The sequence below is a fragment of the Notolepis coatsorum genome (genome assembly GCF_963971535.1).
Source record: "Notolepis coatsorum genome assembly, chromosome: 13".
In the NCBI taxonomy this organism is placed as follows: domain Eukaryota; kingdom Metazoa; phylum Chordata; class Actinopteri; order Aulopiformes; family Paralepididae; genus Notolepis; species Notolepis coatsorum.
In genome coordinates, this window is record NC_140177.1 from 109481595 (window position 1) to 109502527 (window position 20933).

Consider the following 20933-nt stretch of genomic DNA (forward strand, 5'->3'; position numbering starts at 1 on the left):
ATTGTGTGTGTGTGTGTGTGTGTGTGTGTGTGTGTGTGTGTGTGTGTGTGCAGAGGGTAATCTCTGCGGTTCAGGCTAGTGGTGACGGACTTCCATCTCTTTCCGTTTGTTCTTCTCCTGCTCCTCCTCGAACTCCCTCTGAATGTGGGCCCTCTGCTCTGCCAGCCTCCTCTCCTCCTTCTCCTCTTCCTCTTTCACACGCTCCCGCTCCTCCGCCTGTTTACAGCGCTTCTCCTCGATCTGCGCACCACCAACCATGAAGAGGTTTTAACATGCGGGTTTGAGACAAGCTAAATAGATTTACATATTATGATATATTATTCTCTTAGTAAGGATTCGACACAATGAGTAAGAGCCATTTTACACAGCTGCCCAAAATCCACATTAGCTTACGAAAAACGGACACAAATCTATTGCCAAATCTAGGTTACGTTCCCACTCTAACAGTACAGTACATTCAGATAGATCACAAAGAGAAATATTGTTTTGCTGTACTGCAAAACCGCCATAAAGACATGCTTAGTGCATTTGGTCTCGTAACCTATTCAATATCTATAGGTTACAGAGCATTCAGAGCAGTGTATCTCATATTAATTGTGAAGATATACGTGTCCACATCACGCCTGGCAAATGTCTCGTCTGTTTGTGCCGTTCCATCGACTTTGTATGCATTTACACCGCCTCTAACTTTAGTTTGGCGTTGTATTTGAACATACTGTAAATAGAAACAGAGCTCCAGAACTCAGATATTGAAGCGGGCCGCAGGTCCAGCACTGGTCCAGTACCTGTTGTTTGAGGCAGGATTTGTACTTGTCTTGGTCCTGCAGCTGATGAGGTGTGGGCAGGTTGGAGAACACATTGCCTCTGGCAAACTGAGGTGTGTGCACATGGGCAAAACCTGAAATGGGACACAGTAAAAAGAAGAAAGAAAACTATTCTAAAAACAGAGTGGAAACTGGAAGCAGCATTTTCTTTATTGGTTCGGTTATGGTTCACATTTGGCCAATTGATAAACTAACCGAACATTCTAAACGAAGCCATGTGATCACACAGGTCGGCCTTTTATTGGACATCATTTTTGAATCCCATATACCTGCCAACATTATGCTTTGAAAAAGGCGCTTCAGGGGGCGGCTATGTGGTGCAGTGGGCAAGGCGCTCACCACCAATGCAGGAGACGCTGGGTTCGAGCCCAGCTCTCCGCATTGCTATCAGCTTGGCTGGTCGTTCATACCAATACAATTGGCAGTATTAGGGGGTGGGAAGCTGATGGGTGGGGATCGGACGTTGTGGACAGCGACTCCTACAGGTCGGTTGGTGCGCCTGCGCAGCAGAATTAGGAAGCGACGGGGGCGGCGTGCCCTCCAAACGCAGACCCCCGACGCTGAGAGATTGCGCTGTGCAGGTGAAAAGTACCGTACTGCTTCCTCGAGTACCGGAGGGGACACGTGATGTAAGGCTTAGTCCACATTGCAGCCGGCTTGTGGGAGGCATGGCCTAACAGCGTTCGAGACAGGGGAGGGTAGAATTGGACGATACGAAATTGGGATGGGAGAAAAATAGAAAATGGGAGAAAAAGTAGATAAAAAAATTAAAAAGGCGCTTCAGACTTGCAGGAATATTTCTTTCATTTTGGTAGTTTTGTCCTCATTCCTTTTTTCGTCTGAGGCTGACTGTGCACAGGCACTGAGGAGATGTACGTCTGGGTTAAGCGTAGTGTATGAAGGGGATAAAAACGGTTTCTGAATCGAATCTGGCATGAATTCTGTGCCACTGTGTCTAGGCTACCGTCACCTGAATTATGCATACAATATATTTGTTTAGTATCACAACATTGTTTGGCTATTTTGAACTCACCTGCTGTGAACATAATAATGTTAACAAAAACCGCCTAATCAGCTTCATTACATGTTCGATTTGTTGGGGTCTTTTCCTACTTTTTGTCCGGTTTGCTTTCACACCTCAAATGTGCATAAAAAGATGTGAAAGATTTGATCAGATTAGGATATAAAGCATCAAGTGTTCATTGTATTAGAAACCTCTACCGACCTGATGGGGAATGTGCAAATACGTTGTGTTAAATGTGGGGACATTTCCGGGGATAAAATCACCATTTTCCACACATCCGTTAGGAAGGTGAGGTTCTATGTGAGAACCAGTCTCAGGTTTGACTTGACAGGGAAGGTAAGGTTCTATGTGAGAACCTGTCTCAGGTTTGACTTGACAGGGAAGATAAGGTTCTATGTGAGAACCTGTCTCAGGTTTGACTTGACAGGGAAGGTAAGGTTCTATGTGAGAACCTGTCTCAGATTTGACTTGACAGGGAAGGTAAGGCTCTATGTGAGAACCTGTCTCAGGTTTGACTTGACAGGGAAGGTAAGGTTCTATGTGAGAACCTGTCTCAGGTTTGACAGGGAAGGTAAGGTTCTATGTGAGAACCCGTCTCAGGTTTGACTTGACAGGGAAGATGAGGTTCTATGTGAGAACCTGTCTCAGGTTTGACAGGGAAGATAATGTTTTATGTGAGAACCTGTCTCAGGTTTGACAGGGAAGGTAAGGTTCTATGTGAGAACCTGTCTCAGGTTTGACAGGGAAGGTAAGGTTCTATGTGAGAACCTGTCTCAGGTTTGACAGGGAAGGTAAGGTTCTATGTGAGAACCTGTCTCAGGTTTGACAGGGAAGGTAAGGTTCTATGTACTTCGCCAAATAAAACACTGCTGATTTATTTTGCACATAAATCTCACACACATCCAAAAGCAGTTTTGCACACATTCATTTAATTGTCAGTTATCAAGATTAATTTGCTGAATATGGTGCTGCAATTAACACAACACACAAGGATTCAATGTCCCCGATGACATCATTCAAACTTATTTACTCATATAACTGTCAAACTAAATGAATGTGTGCAAAACAGTTTTTGGATGTGTATGAGATTATTATTTACCACAACGTATCCTACAGTACCTGAGACCCTGTCACTGGAGGGGGGTCGCTCCTCTCCGTGGGTGCTCAGTGTGGTCGCGGTTCTCTTCTGCCACTGTTCTGGATGAATGTAAGCCTCTTCGTTCAGCTTGTGCATCTGCTTTAGGTCAGCTGGGAAACAAGAGCAGGAGGGAGAGGGTTAGAACGCCTGCAGGTCACATCAATCAATGGAAAGATGTAAGACAGTTTATTCTGTTAATCCTTTCAGATCAACAAATCTGCCTTGGCTGACTGACTGTGGTATATTATTCTTTAAAACTACAATACATACAACTTTCTCTTGGGCATTTAAATAAGGTAGGTAAATACTTCACTTACAAACAATACTGTTCAATTAATCAATACAATATTGATGTAATTAAGAGATTCACAGATTATTATAAAAAAATGTAATGCATAGGTTTATAAAATAGGCAGAGCTAATGAATGAATGAATGAATTACTTTTATTTATATAGCACCCTTCACAGCACGAATGCACAGGGTGCTTTACACTACAGCTTAATATAAAAAACACAACAAAACAAAATCAGAAATAAATGACAACAGACAGCAGTTAAAAAACAGTGAAACCAGATAAAAAAAAGTAGAATAAAAGAATTTGGATAAAGTCATGAGTCACTAATTAAAACAAAACTATAGGAACAGTGAGGACAAGAAAACGTGCCTATGTATGACCAAAGGCCTGTTTGAACAAATGTGTTTTTAGTTGTTTTTTTTAAAAGAGTTTTCAGAGGGGCCAGTTCGCAGGTCCAGGGGGAGAGCGTTCCAGAGCCTTGTTGCTGTCACAGGCTGGGTTTTGTCGACGAAGAAAATGAATTATAGAAATGAAATGAACAGACTTTGGGTTGTTTGAGTAAGACATCATGACTCAGCGAGACCTTCTGATAGCAGGTGATCAAAATAAGTTTCGAAAATGTGAAAAATACTGTCTGGGAAAAAAGGTATTATAGCTTTAAGTTTTTAACTTAATGTCATCAGAAGACCATTGCTTGCATTTTTGAGAATCTAAACATCTGTAATTTTTTATCTTGAGCACTGAACATTGGGTATTAATTCGTCTTCAAGAATGCTCATATAGCGTTTTGGAATAGAACCCTCTTCATTTCTCCATTATGTGAACAGGGTTTGGGACGTCACTTACTGATGAGGTTGCCGGAGCCGTCTCTGAGCGGAGCGCCTCCCCCCCCACGGCCCCACGGCTGGTGCCTCTTCATCTCGGCCTCCAGCTGAGCCTCGTAGCGCTCATTCTCCTCCCGCTCCACGCGCAGGCGCTCCCGACGCTCCTGGATCTGAACACAAGACAGAACACAGCTGGAGTACAACTTTAAAGGGGCACTTCAACAAAAAAAAACAATGCCGATTTATTTTGCACATAATCTCAAGACACGTCCAAAAACTCTAAACTGTTTTGCACACAGTCATTTAGTTTGACAGTTATTGAGAGTAAATGAGTTTCAATATGGCCATCAGTGATGTCGGGGACATTGAATCCTTGTGATGTGTTAAGTACAGCTCCATGAAATGATGTAGATGAGAAAAATAGCAATACCATGTCTTATAGGGACTGTTACCTTATTTCACGAAGCTGTAATTAACTAAACAAAAGGATTCAATGTCCCCGATGACATCACTGGTGGCCACATTCAAAACATATTTACTCTCAATAACAAAATGAATGTGCGCAAAGCGGTTTAGAGTTTTTAGATGTGTGAGATGTGTGCAAAATAAACCGGCATTGTTTTTTGGTGAAGTGCCCCAAATGGATCTATAGAGATCGGACCTCACTGGTTTCTCCACCAAAATGGCTCAACAGTGGCAGAGGGGAAGTAGACGAGAAGACAGGGTGACATGTTGGATCTGGAGGTGGTGAGCGAGGGCTGGGTCTGACTCTCCACAACAGTACATGTGAATATCAATGGTGGTGGGTAGGGGAGAGAATCACCACTAGCCTAATCCATGCGTATAAACAATAATAATAGATCAAATATATATAGCGCCTTTCATAGAACCCAAGGTCGCTTCACAATCAGGACAAAAAATAGGGCTAGGGAAATAGGGGGGTAAAAGAGGATGAGGGAAGGTAAGGGATAATGGATAATGGACCTAATCTAATCTAAACTAACTGATGGGGAAAAGCCTTGGTGAAGAGGTGTGTTTTTAGAGCAGATTTGAAGGTGTCCAGGGTTGGGGAGTTCCAGAGGGTAGGGGACGCCACGCTGAAGGCTCTGTCCCCAAAAGTCTGTAACCTGGTGCGAGGGATGGAGAGGAGACCTAGATCAGAGGATCGTAGGTTCCGGGATGGAGTGTACTGGTGGAGGAGATCAGACAGGTATCGGGAGGCGAGGGCATGGAGGGATTTGTAGGTGAGGAGCAGGAGTTTGAAGGTGATGCGGAACTTGACTGGGAGCCAGTGGAGGTGGATGAGGGTGGGGGTGATGTGCTGCCAGGGCTTGGTGTGAGTGAGAACCCTGGCAGCTGAGTTCTGAACATACTGGAGCCTGTCCAGGGCTTTGCTGGGTACCCCGAACAGGACTCCGTTACAGTAGTCCAACCGGGAGGTGATGAATGAGTGGATCAGGGTCTCAGCCAGAGTCTGAGAGTGAGGGTGAGGGTCAAACAAGGAGGGACACCCTTAAAAAAAACACACACACAAGACTTCCTCTATTGTCGGTCCATCAAGGTTCATCTACCAGGGTCTAGCTGGACTTTTACCTGGTGATAAAGTTCACATCTCCCTTTTCTGGGCTCTTCCTGCCAAGACACCACAAAACGTGGGATGCAATCAATGAATCTCCTCCTCACAGTCGACACGCTGGAATCTACAAAGCTAGGCTCAGATACGTTAACATGTTGTTAGCCTCCCTTGTGTACATGAGAACAGCCGTGTGCAGTACCAAAACCCACTTAGTTGTCTGGGACTAGTTTTGTAGGCCAACTAATAACACTGTAGTTCTGTGCCTCTTGGTCCGACACCACAACACATTAAGTTGGGACTCTGTGTGAAAAACAATGGATGTACAATAGGAACACTTTGGTCCATAAGTAATGGGTTTACCTGTTGGTTGAGGGCTTCCTTGTAGCTCAACATGCTCTCCTTGGACGGAAGGGCCCTCTCTGCAGGGAACACTGTGATCCCTGAGTCTAACGGGGTGGCCTTGCTGCTGGGCCTGCTAGGAGAGGCACACGGTAAGGATTAGCTTCCGTTCATTATTACACTGAGCCCACTAACTGCTCACCAAAAGCAAGTTGTTTATAAACGGGTTGTTGAGGCTGCAGGCTGTCATAAAAAAGCCGAGCCGAGGGGCTAAGCAGAGGAGTACAAACATTGTGACGCGCATCGTATAATAATTCCGTTCCACGTCCAGAATATGCTTTTTAACCTTTTATTCTTTTGCTTTATGAAACAGACAAAATACACGTAAATACATAAAATACTGTTGCGTTCTTGTAATACTATCTTGCGATTGCGGTCAATAAAAAATATGCGCTCCTATCTCACCCCCTCTTTCCGTAAACTGTCAACACCCGTGAAAAGGTGAATGAAATCCCATATGAACACTCCCATTGCCGCCAAACCCAGTGAACACGCCCACCACCTAAAGTGACAGTACAACTAACCATACAACACCATAGAGAATACTGAAACTTACATTATGGCTCCTACACAGGTCATATTTTCTATTTCACAACCATGTAAAGACAGGGCTTGGGTTAGTAAAATCACGTCAAATAACCCAAATCCTGTCCAACATATTGGACTCAACATTGTAACAGGAGGTGTGGTTTAACACAAGATATATCACGATAACATTTTTCATATCGTTCGATATCGATAATCATCTATATTTTTATTGGTATTAAAAAAAAGATTTTCTTTTTAAAATGATTATTTAAACAACAAATGTATGTTTATTTTGCAGCAATTATTTGCCGTTGCCGCCATCTTTAGTGTTACAGCCCCTCACACTCCAGTTCTCAGGCTGCAGCTGGTTTGAAAGCGAAACCCACCAAACCACATGCACCGTGACTCATGACTGGAGACTAAGTCTCTGACATCAAGGCCACCTAATCATCCCTTCCCCTTAATTGACTGATATCAATCCCTGTCTCCTGAGCCGGTTGAGCCATTGTGTAGTGTGATGTGTGCCATTGTATGGTAGCCATTGAGCCTGCGTAGCCCAAGGTTGGGTGCTACCAGTGGTGGTAAAGGAGGCAATTCCCACCCTACAAGCGCTCTTGAGTGTCTAGAAAAACAGAAAAGCGCTATATAAATTCAAGTAATTATTATTTTTTATTTTTTATTAGCACACATAGCCTACTGTGTACAGACGGTTTCAAACTGTATTTAAAATTAGAAAGCAAACAAAATAAATGTACAAAGAGAAAAATATATCTCAATTTGGTCAGTATTGTCATTTGGACAAGCAAAGCCATTACTTTAAGTTGCAGGCAAGAAATACAAGTCTGTCCACCGTCTCTGGTTTTAAAGCTGCCCTGTTGCAGGTCACAATACAAAAAAAAAATTATTTATCATCGATTATTAACAATGATCGCCAGATGGCTCTGTTGGCGTATGGCCGTTTGTGCCAGCGCTTTGTTCAATGGGATAATGCCGGTGTTTGAAACTGCTAAAAATATATTAAATATTATAGCTATGGATCTAATAACATTGTCGATTGTCAGTGAGTTTCTTCCGGTCAACATGCAAAAGATACTTTTTCATCCGTACATTTCCGTTTTATACCGTGGTGAATATGAGTATAGTTTGAGTGATTCTGAGTAATCCCAGGAAAAGACGCGAAAACTGCGTTTTTGTGAAATTCACAAAAAACGTTGCCATTCCTCGCTTGGATCAACAATCAATCTGAAATCAACGCTAGATTATCGGTATTATCTTTCATCATGCACGCATGAAAGGGAGACGGGGACGGGGGGCCACTCCGTGGTTTTGATCGCTACCATCTGTTAAGGGGTCTGCATCCCCTTAACAATTGTATGTATTGAGCTGTACTGTACCCATTCTGCAATCTGTTAATAAACTAATCAATCAATCAATACTGTATCTCTATATGTCGTGTATGTCATATTATGTTATGATGAATTGAAAATGGGGGACCCTGATGTAAACAAGATGAAAGTCTTTCTCTGGTCTGCATCCCCTTAACAATTGTGTGTATTGAGCTGTACTGTATTGTACCCATTCTGCAATCTGTTAAGTTTTCAATCAATCAATCAATTCAATTCAATCAATCAAAACCAACACACACCACCCCGACACGCTTCGATCGCGGGAAAGAATCATCAGATCAACGCAAGATCGATAATATATAGTCCTTACCTTGTCTATGATGTACTGCAAAAAGAATAATCCAATTATCTGATCGCCATTCCAAATACTGGTCGCGTCAGTGTATCCAGCGTTATCCAGCATTGCATATGAAAGGGGGGGGGGGGGGGAGCCTAGTCGATGCATCGATATAAGCCAGAGTCTTGCCTAGGGATGGGTATCGTTAGGATTGCATCGATACTACTACTCTTATCGATACTGCTTAACGGTTCGGTACTTTATCGGTACTCTTATCGGTTCTTTTTGATTTAGCAAAAAAAAATCAAAAAAATTATTAAGAACAGAATCGACATTGCTTTATTATTCTTTTATATAACTATATTACTGCACATGGCTACTTTTTTATCAATTAATACAAGCAGTCAGATAAATTAACTATTTTGGGACTTTCTATTTTATTTAGAAAGTTATTAAATACACTTTTAGTTTTGTTTAGAGCAAAATGCAGAGTATTACCAGCAAATATACAGAGGTTGTTCGTTCCCTGTCCAGATGACAGCAGAAGGAAATTAAATTTTAAGCACCAATTTGCACGAACAACCTTAAAACAAAGGTGCACCTCAGTTATAGGTATCAAACTATAGAACTCTTTGCAGAATGATGAAAAGAGTTCCACTAATATATTTCACTTCAAAAGGTTGTGCAAAGAAAAGATACATAGACAGTATAGCACAGTTTAGTATAATATTGCAGTTTAGCGTGTCAGGATGACGTAGCATAGAGTTGCAGTGTAGGCCACTATGAGTATAGTAATATAGTATATAGCAGCGTAACATAGAATAATAATATATAAAAATATTGTATAATACTGTACCAATATGGTGTAGAATAAATAGTATGATTTAGTTATATTATAATAAAATAGAAATTAGATAGTATATAGAAGTATAATACAGAATAATACATTATATAAATATATAGCTACATGCATGTGTGTGTGTGTGTGTGTGTGTGTGTGTGTGTGTGTAAATGAATGAACCTAAATATGTAGTTTGACTGATCGATACACAAAATGGGTTTATTTATGTTGATTTAATTTGGTTGTGTTGATGTTTCCATTTTTGCAAAATGGGTATATTCTGTATGGTTTTACACAATAAGTCTATCGGTGTGTTGTGTGTGTAGGGGCAGGTATATAAGAATTTTTCTTCTTCCCGTTCCTTTCGGCCGTGGGATTTGGTGAATTATATGAATATGTACTGTTGGACTGTGGTAATTCCATGTACGAATAAATAAATGATGATGATTATGAAATCAGAATGTCCCACCCAATACCCAGCTGTTAAAAACGGTTCAATACTCCATGTTATTAGTAGAGGCTGTGTGTCTTGGTGCGCTCCGGGTTCTGTTTACCGTTTGCGTTTTGAGCGTGTAAGCTTGCCGTAGCAATGATGTCATGCTCTAACGTCAACACAGGAAGAGTTTTAACACACGGTGGTGGAAGCTGGATACTGATATAAAGAAACAAATAACCAATAAATATGAAGTTATATTTGACCCTCTGTTGTCAAGCCTTGTCAATATAGCCCACCCCCTTCCCACCCCCTTTTCTCACGAATGGAACTGGTGTCGTGGAGTCTGCTTTGAGCGTTTTCCAGGGTTAGCGGCTAACGCTAGTTAGCTTAGCCTATGTATTACTAGTTAGCAGCTAACATTGCTCGCATCAATTATATTGCATGTCATTGATCTACCGGTCGATCACGGCCGACTGGTTGGGCACCACTGGTCTATAGAAATAAATGCATTCGAACAAGAAACCAATGTATAGTAGACATAGCAATGGCAAAAAAAGTTGTGCGAGTAATAATGGCTCGCTGCGGCTCGCTTCTCGTGCAGAGACAGAGAGAGGAGAGATCGTTCGCAACGTTTAAATTCCTCAAAAAAAAACTCATAATAATAATAATTTCTAGAGTATCGATAGCAATACCGATAACGTCGGAGCTTATCAATACTCCGGTCTTTTCTAATATAGTACCGGTTCCCGTTTAGAACCGGGGTCTGGGGGGCACTCACTCTTGCCGGAGTGTATGACCCCGCCTGCACGGCTCAGCTCGGCCGAGAAAAGAAACCACATTGTTTCAAATGGGGTGCAATAGCGGCCGCAAGGCGTTAGGCGGTGGTATCGCACCGCTGCGGTCTCAGACAGTGTCACCCAGTCCTACAGCACAGGAGGATGAATTATGAATGGAAATAGCAAATAAAAGAAAAACGGATCCAATAACGAGTTTACTCGTTGTTGGCGTCCAACGATTGGCGGGCTATAACAAGTTAATTCGTTTTTGGCGCAGAAATGGTTAAAGGGGAACTATCTTACTATTTCTTTCACTATTTGGGAAATTTTACACAATTCCTGCGAGTCTATGGAACACATCTGTAAGGTTTTTCATACTTTTTTTAATCGTTGTTTTGTATTTCTAATCAAGTACTTTCGAGCAGCATTTTCTGCATTCAAGATTCCAAGCTGTTTTTGGCTGGGCTCCACCCATACTAGCAATGCACTTTGAGTGACAGTCACCCACACAGCGTGATACATATGAGAGAGAGCGAGAGAGAGAACGAGCGAGAGGGAGAGAGATAGAGAGGGCGAGAGAGAGAGGAGAGATCGCTCCGTGAGCGCGTGTGCGAGTGGCTCGACTCAGGATTGTGTGTAAATGCAGGGGGAGAGATAGAGAGACAGATAGAGAGAGGGAGAAAAGAGAGAGGAGAGATCGCTCCGTGAGCGCATGTCAGCGTTTCCGTTAGCCGGTAATTACCGGTATTTGACCGGAAAAATCTGTTGAAGTCCGACATATTTAATCTCTCCGGTCTTAATGTCCGGTGAAAATAATTCCCTCCAAGCACAATTTGATTATTTGAATTGTATTAAAATAGGCTAAAATTAAATAGCCTATGCGATGAACGAAACAATCATTACATTTGTTTCATCGTTGCTTCACCAAGCAGGTATAATAATGTTGTCAGCGAGAGCTTAGTGCTGGGTTTTGCGAGTGCATGTGTAGCTGCAGAGCCGGAGCAGCAGCGGCACAGTGCAGTACTCCAATTCAGCCATTGGCAATTCAGCTGTTGGGTGGGGGGCGCTGTTGAGCGGTCCCCAGATAGAGCCAAAAAACAGCTGAATCTGCTGCTCTGCAGCGCCATACTCTTTGCAAATAAGTCGTTGCGAGGTGGAGAGTCATCACGCAAACCCACGATAATGTTGCCGTCTCTCTCTGCCAAATTTCTCAGTTCTTCGCTTGATATAATTAATACAAATGTCCAATATAACGGAATTCGTTAGCTCATAAAAATGTGATTATAACAGACTGCTGTTTATTATTGTATACTGTATTAATGTCGGGCGACTGCCCACAGACACCTATTTGATTTAAAGTCAGCAGCAGCACGGAGTCTCTGGACTTATTTTATTTGGAATATAATGATTGTATACGCAAAAGTAGCCTAGTTTTAAGTTAAAATATTATAAATCTACATGCCTTGAGGATGTCAATTATTTTTAAGCTCAATAAACTCTGACCGGAATTTCTCTCATTTGACCAGTAGATTTAAATCTACCGGACCCTGAGACCGGCAACAATTTTTTCTAACGGAAACCCTGGCGCATGTGTGAGCGGCTCGACTCCAGACTGTGTATAAATGCAGGGGGAGAGACAGATGGCCTCTCTGTATGAGAGCCTCTCTCTCCCTCTCTCTTTAGAGGAAGTGTCAGTGACAGGGAAACCGCTTCCGCATTATTCCCACTGCTCCGTTGTTGAGCAAATTGTTGATTGTGGGCGGTGGCTACAACCACAGAAGGAGCTTAGATATGCAAATCTAGATATGCAAATCAGCATCTCTACGTAGACAAGCAAGGCAATTCTGAATGGCTTAGTTCACTGGGGGAGGATCTTGTATCAACTGAAGTTGATCCAGATCGATTGATCGCATGATATACTCGAGTAATCGTGGATTACTCGTGGAGGAAAACGCTGTACAAAATAAACGTCTTTTCTGGTGTTTTAGACTTTGCTCTTTTATTTTGAAACCCCCCGACCGAAAGTATTGTTGTTATCGCTAGCGGAACCTATATATGAGCGGACAACTTAGATGCAGCTACAGGCAATCGATGAGGAAGAAGAGCTGCTGATTTTAATCGGCAACGCGTCAAAGCCGTATATAATAGAATAGCCCTGTGGTGCGTAGGCACGACAGCGCAGATTGAAACTACCTGTTGTATTAAAGGTCCCCTGTGTTATAAATAGCATTTTCCTGTGTTTAGCATTGTTTTCTAGCAATGGGGGTTTGTATCAATGGGGTCTGTGTCTCTAATTCTCATTTTGGATCATTAGCCTAGTCTCGAGTTCCTCCCTCACTGAACTAAGCCATTCTGATTTGACTGTTTTGCTGATGTGAGTAAGGCACTGGCTGTAGTCACCGCCCACAATCAACAATTCGCTCAACAACAGAGTGAGTGGAAATACTCACACTTCCTCAAACGGGCGGTTGACGTGCACGGGTGCCGACAGACTGCAAAGAACGAGCAAGCGAGAGAGAGGGAGAGAGAGATAGAGGGAGAGAGAGAGAGAGAGAGAGAGAGAGAGAGAGGGGGGAGCATTTACACACAACCTCCCGACAGAGCGCGGGAGTGTGTGTGTAAATGTGTGTGCACGCGCGGGGCTGGAGCTTCTCCACTCGCATATCACTGTCAAAATATCTTTGACTCCCACACGCTCGCCCGTATTCCGATCCGTGCAATAATATTCACAGGGGTATATATTGTCATTTGAAACAAGTTACCAATGCATTGTCCCGTGGGATTATGCCCCCCCCCCCGCTGCAAAATGTATTAGTATCCCCCTCAATCTATCTATATCTCTCTCCGTCTGCCAGTCAGACTGTTTGTGACTGTCACTCAAATCGCTTATGGGCGGAGCCCAGCCCAAAACAGCTTGAAATCTTGAAGTGGAAAAATGCTGCTTTAGAGTACTTGAATAGAAATAAAAAACAATTAATTTTTTTTGAAAAAAACTTTACAGATGTGTTCCATAGACTCACAGGAATTGTGTAAAGTTGCCCAAATAGTGAAAAGAATAGCAAGACATGTCCCCTTTAAATTAATTGATGTTTAACTTGTCCCCGTGTCCAGTCCTTTCGGTCACTAGCCCCACCCAACAATGATGCATGTGATTGTATTAACGTTATTGTGTGTTGTAGCTATGTTATACATTCTGAAGGCATTAACGTTAGTTGGTTAGCTAATGTTGATAGCATTGAATAGCATCAACGCTAGCTGGCTACAACGAATTCTCACAAGCTGGCTCGAGTTTTCTCATAGCCGCGAGTATTCTCATAGCCGCGAGTAATCAATCTATTACTCACGCCCATCCCTAGGTACAACCCCACATTGCTAGAAAACAATGCTAACCACTGGAAAAGGCCATTTATAAGATGGTTCCCCTTTAACACATTCACGGCCATTGGAATGTGGCTGGAACGCCAGCTTTCCATTACACACTTTCACTGTGCGTCACGTTGTTTGTAGAGCTAAATCTATATTTTATATTATAGCTATGGATACAATATCATGGTAATTTGACAGTAAGAACCTTCCGTTCAAGATGCAAAAAAGAAATATTTTTCCATCCATACGTTCCCGTTTTATACCGTGGTGAATATGAGTGTTATTTCGGAATGATCTAGGCTAATTCCTGTGAGGCTATTTATAAGCTGCGACGTGTATTATACCAAATCCATTGCCGTTTTGTCCCTACACACGCTACAGTTAAAAAATCAAATGCATATGAATGGTATTATGTTTCATCATGAATGCATGAAAGGGTTGGGGGGGGGGGGTAGTTTCTGATTAATTGATTGCCAATAACGGCAGTCGTTATTACCACAACATACGCTGATCAGGGGGATGGCTATGAAATCCTTGCACGATCAAGCTGAAATTGACGTTAAATTGTCCTTACCTGTGGCCAGTGGGATTCCAAAAAGATTCCAATTATTTGATTGCCATCTGGTAGATCATATGTCCATTTGGCCCACGAAATAACCCACCACAGCATAATGAATCGGGGGTCCCGAAAACTATTCAATGCGATCGGGTGAAGCCATAGGTTCACGTTAGTAGAAATGTCCGCCCGGAGCGTTTTCAGTGTGGCACCCAGTCTGGAACAGGGTTTACTGCATTCTCGATTAGGGATGGGTACCGTTCACATTTGAACCGATACGGTACCGGTACCTGTGAATCGATACCGGTACCCAACGGTACCTTTTTTCGGTACTTTAGTCTCTAAAAATGTAATCTACCTACCTCAGTAAAAAAAAATCCAAACTTCAAATAACCACACTTTCGACCGTTTTCGGCTTGCCATTGCCCCGACTGCTTTGTTGTTGAATCAAGTCAAATCCTAGGTAAGCGTATATTGTGCGTGTGAACGTTGACATGAAGAAAAAAAGTGTAAACAAATAAAAGGAAAAAAGGTGTAAAAAAAATATATATATATATATATATATATATATATATATATATATTATTTTTTAAACAGTATCTCACGTGAATCGATACTCGGTAGTACCGACGTGTTTCGGTAAGTACCTTTAAAAGTACCGAATCTGGTACCCATCCCTATTCTCGATACAGCGCCACTAGCAGGATCTGGCCGGTACTGCACCTTCGGAGTCCCAATATGCCCTTTCCAGGCAAAATACAGCTCCCTGACATTGAATAGGGTATTAAAATCGAATAAAACAAAAAAAAACTAGTCAAAACCGTATATATACGTTTTGGCCGTCAACCGCTGGCTCCCAATAACGTATATATACGTGGTTGGCCAGGAATGTGTTAAAATATATCACGATAATTATCGCTATCGTGTTATCGCCCAGCCCTAAGGTGAATCTGCCATATGGGCCAGAGGTGTGTGAATGAGAGCAGCAGCAGCAACAACAGCAGCAGCAACAGAATGAATGAATGATTTTATTTCGGTCTTCTTTTACAAAGAATAGAACATTTAAAAAAAACTAAAAAAAATTATAAAATGACCGAAAAGGTGTAAGCCAAAGCTTATAATTGCCTACCCTTTTTACATTACATTATTTACAGCAACAACAACAGCAGCAGCAACAACAGCATTTTGGGGTAGAACACATCATAGCCTACTACAAAAACCTAGGGGTCCGCAAAGACGATTTCAAACTAGAAATGGTAACAACAGCTGAGGTACTCAAAAAACTGAGCGCCCTCCAACCTAACAAGGCCACTGGCCATGACAATATCCCCTCCAAATTCCTCAGAGACTCAGCAGCCGCCATCACCCCAGTCATCACAGACATAATAATTTAAACCACTCCATAAAACAGGGACACATACCCAAAGACTTTGTGAGGGTAACACCCATGTACAAAAAGGGCAGCAAATTAGACCCAGGCAACTACCGCCCTGTTTCTATCCTTACCTCCATCTCGAAAGTCATGGAAAAAATAGTATACGAACAGGTCGAAAAGTACCTTGCGGGAAAAAAATCTAATCTACGAATTCCAATCTGGCTTCAGAACATCCCACTCCACTGACACATGCCTTCTCTATTTAATCGACCACATCAAACAAGAGGTGGACGACTGGACGTGGGCAAATACTGCAGCATGGTCATGCTGGACCTACAAAAGGCCTTCGACACTGTCAATCACACCATTCTAATTGACAATAGGGCTGCACGATTAATCGATTTTAAATCAAAATCGCGATTTGGAATGATGCAATTATCAAATCGAAAAAAAGAAAAAAAAAAAAAAAAAAAAAACACGCAATTTTTTATTTTTATTTAACCAGGAAGTCCCATTGAGATACAAGATCGGTTTGGGAGAGGGAGGTAAGGGGTTTAGATTGTGTGTTGTGAAGTTTAGACTTCAGAGAGGGAGAGTAAAGTACAGAAAAAAAGGTACCGTTGGGTACCGGTATCGATTCCCAGGTAAAAAGAAACATTTTCAGGCTCGGTGTTCCGAAAAGACCCATGCGTAGGCCAGATGCAAGCCGCATTTTACAATAAACATCTGTGGGGCTCCTTAAAAAAAATATAATTATAATCGCAAATTTTATCGCAATCGCAATATCTGTCAGAAAAATCGCAATTAGATTATTTCCCAAAATCATGCAGCCCTAATTGACAAGCTAAAAGACATTGGTTTTGATAGTCTATCAGTGAGCTGGATGCAATCCTACCTGGAGGGGAGAGAACAGATGGTGGAGGTAAACGGTACCCTATCCCCCCCCCCCCTCCCAGTGAGCTGTGGTGTTCCACAAGGAAGCATACTAGGACCGCTACTGTTCCTAATTTATGCAAATGACATTTCGTCAGCTTGTGACTGCAACTTGTTCCTGTTGGCGGACGACTCAACCCTGCTGGTCTCTGACAAGAACAAGTTACAGGTTGAAAAAACCCTCGGCTCGAAACTAGGCAAAATCTGCATATGGCTCGCTGATAACAAACTATCATTACACCTGGGCAAAACAGAGTGCATTCTCTTCAGTTCAAATAACAAACTCAGCAAGACCGACGGCTTCTCAGTTACAGTGGGTGACAATATTGTCACAAGGAAAGATGAAATTACATACCTAGGTTCCATCCTAGAGGCAAATCTTTCCTGTGACAAAATGGCATCCAATGTAATAAAAAAAGTCAACTAACGAACTCGATTCTTGTACCGGATCTCCTCTCTGGTAAACAAGAATACCCTGAAGACTCTGGCAGGAGCACTCATTCAAGGGTACTACGACTATGCTTGCACCTCATGGTACCAAAGCACCTCAAAGGCGATAAAAAAAAAATTACAAACATCTCAAAACAAACTGGTCAGACTACTGCTTGACCTTACTCCTAGAACCCACCTCACCCCTGCCCACTTTGACAACCTAGGATGGCTTAGAGTAGACAACAGAGTACAGCAACTTGCAATGGGCCTGGTTTACAAGATACACTACACGACTAAGGTAAAAGGTACCCTTGTACATGTCAAAATACTTCCCAAAGGTCAGTGAAAACAGAGTCCATTCTCTTCGGTTCAAATAACAAACTCAGCAAGACCGATGGCTTCTCAGTTACAGTGGATGACAATATTGTCACAAGGAAAGATGAAATTACCTACCTGGGTTCCTGGGTTCCTAGAGGCTAATCTTTCCTGTGACAAAATGGCATCCAATGTAATAAAAAAAGTCAACCAACCAACTCGATTCTTGTACCGGATCTCCTCTCTGGTAAACAAGAATACCCTGAAGACTCTGGCAGGAGCACTCATTCAAGGGTACTACGACTATGCTTGCACCTCATGGTACCAAAGCACCTCAAAGGCACTAAAAACCAAATTACAAACATCTCAAAACAAACTAGTCAGACTACTGCTTGACCTGACTCCTAGAACCCACCTCACCCCTGCCCACTTTGAAAACCTAGGATGGCTTAGAGTAGACGACAGAGTAGGTCTGGGCGATATAACGATAACGATAAATATCGTGATATATTTTAATAATCGATATCGAATATCGAAATTAAAAAAAAAAAAAAAAATCGTTTTTTTTCTTATTTCTTTTTATTTTTATTTTTTTTTGTGACCTGCAACAGGGCAGTTTTAAAACCAGAGACAGTGGACAGACTTGTCTTTCTTGCCTGCAACTTAAAGTAATGGCTTTGCTTGTCCAAATGACAATACTGACCAAATTGAGATTTATTTTTCTCTTGTCCATTTATTTTGTTTGCCTTCTAATTTAAAATAGTTTGAAACCGTCTGTACACAGTAGGCTATGTGTGCTAGCAGAACTAGACTCCAGTCACGAGTCACGGTGCACATGTGCGGTGGTTTGTCCACCAAAAAAGCGCCAAAAGATCGAAAATAAACTAGCAGAGCCAGAACTGTTCAACTCCCCTGGAGCCACAGCCAGCAGAGAAGCCGGTTTACTTTAGCTTTTAAACCAGCTGCAGCCTGAGAACTGGAGTGTGAGGGGATGTAACACTAAAGATGGCGGCAATGACAAGAATTGCTACAAAATAAACATACATCTGTTGTTAAAAAAAAAAAAAATTATACTTATAACAATTCGATAATTATCGATAGAGAAATATGATAAAATTATCATATCGTTATCGCGATATGATTTTTTTCCATATCGCCCAGCCCTACAACAGAGTACAGCAACTTGCAATGGGCCTGGTCTACAAGATACACTACACGACCAAGGTACCCATGTACATGTCAAAATACTTCCCAAAGGTCAGTGAATACCACGATCACAACACCAGAGGGAGCTCCACAAATCATGTTAAACCCAGATTCGGCTCAAACAAGGGACTAAACACGTTTAGCAATTATGCCACATCAATGTGAAACGCCCTACCCAAAGCTGTAAAGGAATGTGAATCACTACCCACTTTCAAAAACACTCTCAAAGAACACCTACGGGAGACTGCATTTCGAAACTGGCCCCTACAAATGTCCTAACCCAGTTGTACAGTAAATGACCAAGTATGGCTTTGTCAGTATTCCAATGTACAGTGTGTCCCCCCCCTACCCAACCCCCCCCCCCCCCCCCCTCCACCTCCAATGTACAGCCCCCCCCCCCCCCCCCCCCCCCCCCCCCCCACCTACCCAACCTCTTCCAATGTACAGTTTCTACGTCAAATGTATATACACTCTTTTTCTGGACACTTTTTGTATCACAAACAGTACTGTATTTGCAAATCTGGTATGTCATAAATGTATAGATGTAGCAGTACTGTCTATCTGTATGTCATGTGTGTCATATATGTTATGATGAATTGAAAATGGGGGACCCTGATGTAATCAAGACGAAAGTCTCTCTCTGGTCTGCATCCCCTTAACAATTGTATGTATTGAGCTGTACTGTACTGTACCCATTCTGCAATCTGTTAATAAACTTTTCAATCAATAAATCAATCAATCAATCAAGCAACAGCAACAGCAGCAGCAGCAACAGTGACTCAGCAGCAATAGCAACCACAGCAACAACAGCAACAATGACTCAGCAGCAATAGAGAACAGTGCTGGATGCTGAGAGAGGCTCTACCACATACACTATCTTCACTGGCTCTGTTTGGGGACAACACTTTCTACTACAGGAATAGAATATAATTCCCAGGTGGAAACAGAGTGGTGCTATTGGAACATTACAATGCTAAGGAAAACAAGTTTGCCTCTCACTTGGGCCTGATCTAAATCATCAGTGAATGAGTGCCCTTGTTCAATGGAATTATTATATGAACCGAGAAGGTTGAGAGTGATCCAGATAGTTACAGTGTTGGTGGCTCTGGGTGGCTGCTGCCACTGTGTTGGCTGTGGGGGCTGTGATGGCCCATCTGGCTAACAAGGGCTCCCCCTGGAGGAACGTTCAGGTAGGACATTGGTAGACTGGTGCCAGTCATTGGCAGTTGGCAGTCTAAGGAGGACACAGAACAACAAAACATATTGCAGATCCACCATAATGACCGTCTTTAGAATTATTATTTTTTACAAAACATTCACACACTGTTTTTGGCAGTTCACCCCAAAAATATGAAATAAAATGTGCCTAGTTTTAGAGACATCTGCCATAGAGATGTCTGATGTAGAGATAGATGTAGGAACTATTGTCTATTGAAGTACACCCCCATTCATTATTATGGAGGTGTAGTTCAGTAGAAAATAGTTCCTACATGAAACTGCTCACAACAAGGTCTGTGGATTATCCTGAGTAACCAGGTGATGATTTCTGGGAAGAGACATTGATTTGAAGTTTTTCAAAATGTATTCTTTTGGTGCTTTGGGCGCCACAGGCCGAGTGCCATTCAGCTCCATGGTATTGGAGTGACTGCAGACGTCTCTACGGCAGATAATATCCCAAACTAAGCAAATCACACAGAAACTATCTGGATGGATAGATATCACTTCACAAGGATATACTTATATTCCACCCCCCCTAAGTACCCCATGTTGTACAGATTGCTTGCTTACAGTATTGCAGGTTTGGATCCAGTGGATTTCTAGCACCATAGTAGTGATAGGCGTCGTCGTACAGGCTTCTGTAGGTGTCGGCCAGCACAGGGGGAGGGTGGGGAGGGAAGGCTGGGAGTCTGCAGACAACGTTTCAGCATGTCGCGCCATTCAGACATCACAACAATGAACATTCACATTGAGTCTGCATTTCAGCTAGGTATGAACCATATATTATTAATAAAATGTTGGCCTCTTAAAAGAACACGCCAACATTTTGGAAAATTAGCTTACCATCTAGCCTAGTTTAGCACAATGAATGGAAGCAGACATGGCCGGTTAGCGTCTATGCCTTCTACAACGCCGCTCGGTTTCCGGGTTCCTCCGATTGGCCACTAAGCCCAAGTGACCCTACGCTAGCACGCCCCCCTTACGCCCGAGAGTCACACACAGCTAGTGGCAGGCAGAGAGCCTTGCTACTACTAGCCGAGTGATGAATGAAAATGTATCCGTTTCACCTAACAACACTATTGCTCCGTGATCATAGCCATCCATCTCTAAAGCTAACCACTATTTGTAAAAGCCACAACCACGTTACCATATGTAATAATGTAAATCATTGTGTCGTTGTTGTACAT

General features: G+C 42.4%; 1 protein-coding gene across 3 annotated transcripts in view; it reads right to left on the bottom strand.

Annotated features, from left to right (window-relative positions):
* Positions 1–20933, bottom strand: part of cspp1b (centrosome and spindle pole associated protein 1b) — a gene marked incomplete at both ends in the record, with an annotated part of 89098 nt that overhangs the window by 54941 nt on the left and 13224 nt on the right. For all 3 annotated transcript variants that reach the window (XR_014620426.1, XM_084327539.1, XM_084327538.1), the window contains 7 exons: positions 91–240; positions 786–898; positions 2968–3096; positions 4129–4276; positions 6043–6157; positions 19621–19762; positions 20317–20435. Coding sequence is in view for 2 of the 3 variants with exons in the window: in XM_084327539.1 (XP_084183665.1) it covers positions 91–240; positions 786–898; positions 2968–3096; positions 4129–4276; positions 6043–6157; positions 19621–19762; positions 20317–20435 (916 nt within the window). The remainder of the gene's footprint in view (positions 1–90; positions 241–785; positions 899–2967; positions 3097–4128; positions 4277–6042; positions 6158–19620; positions 19763–20316; positions 20436–20933) is intronic.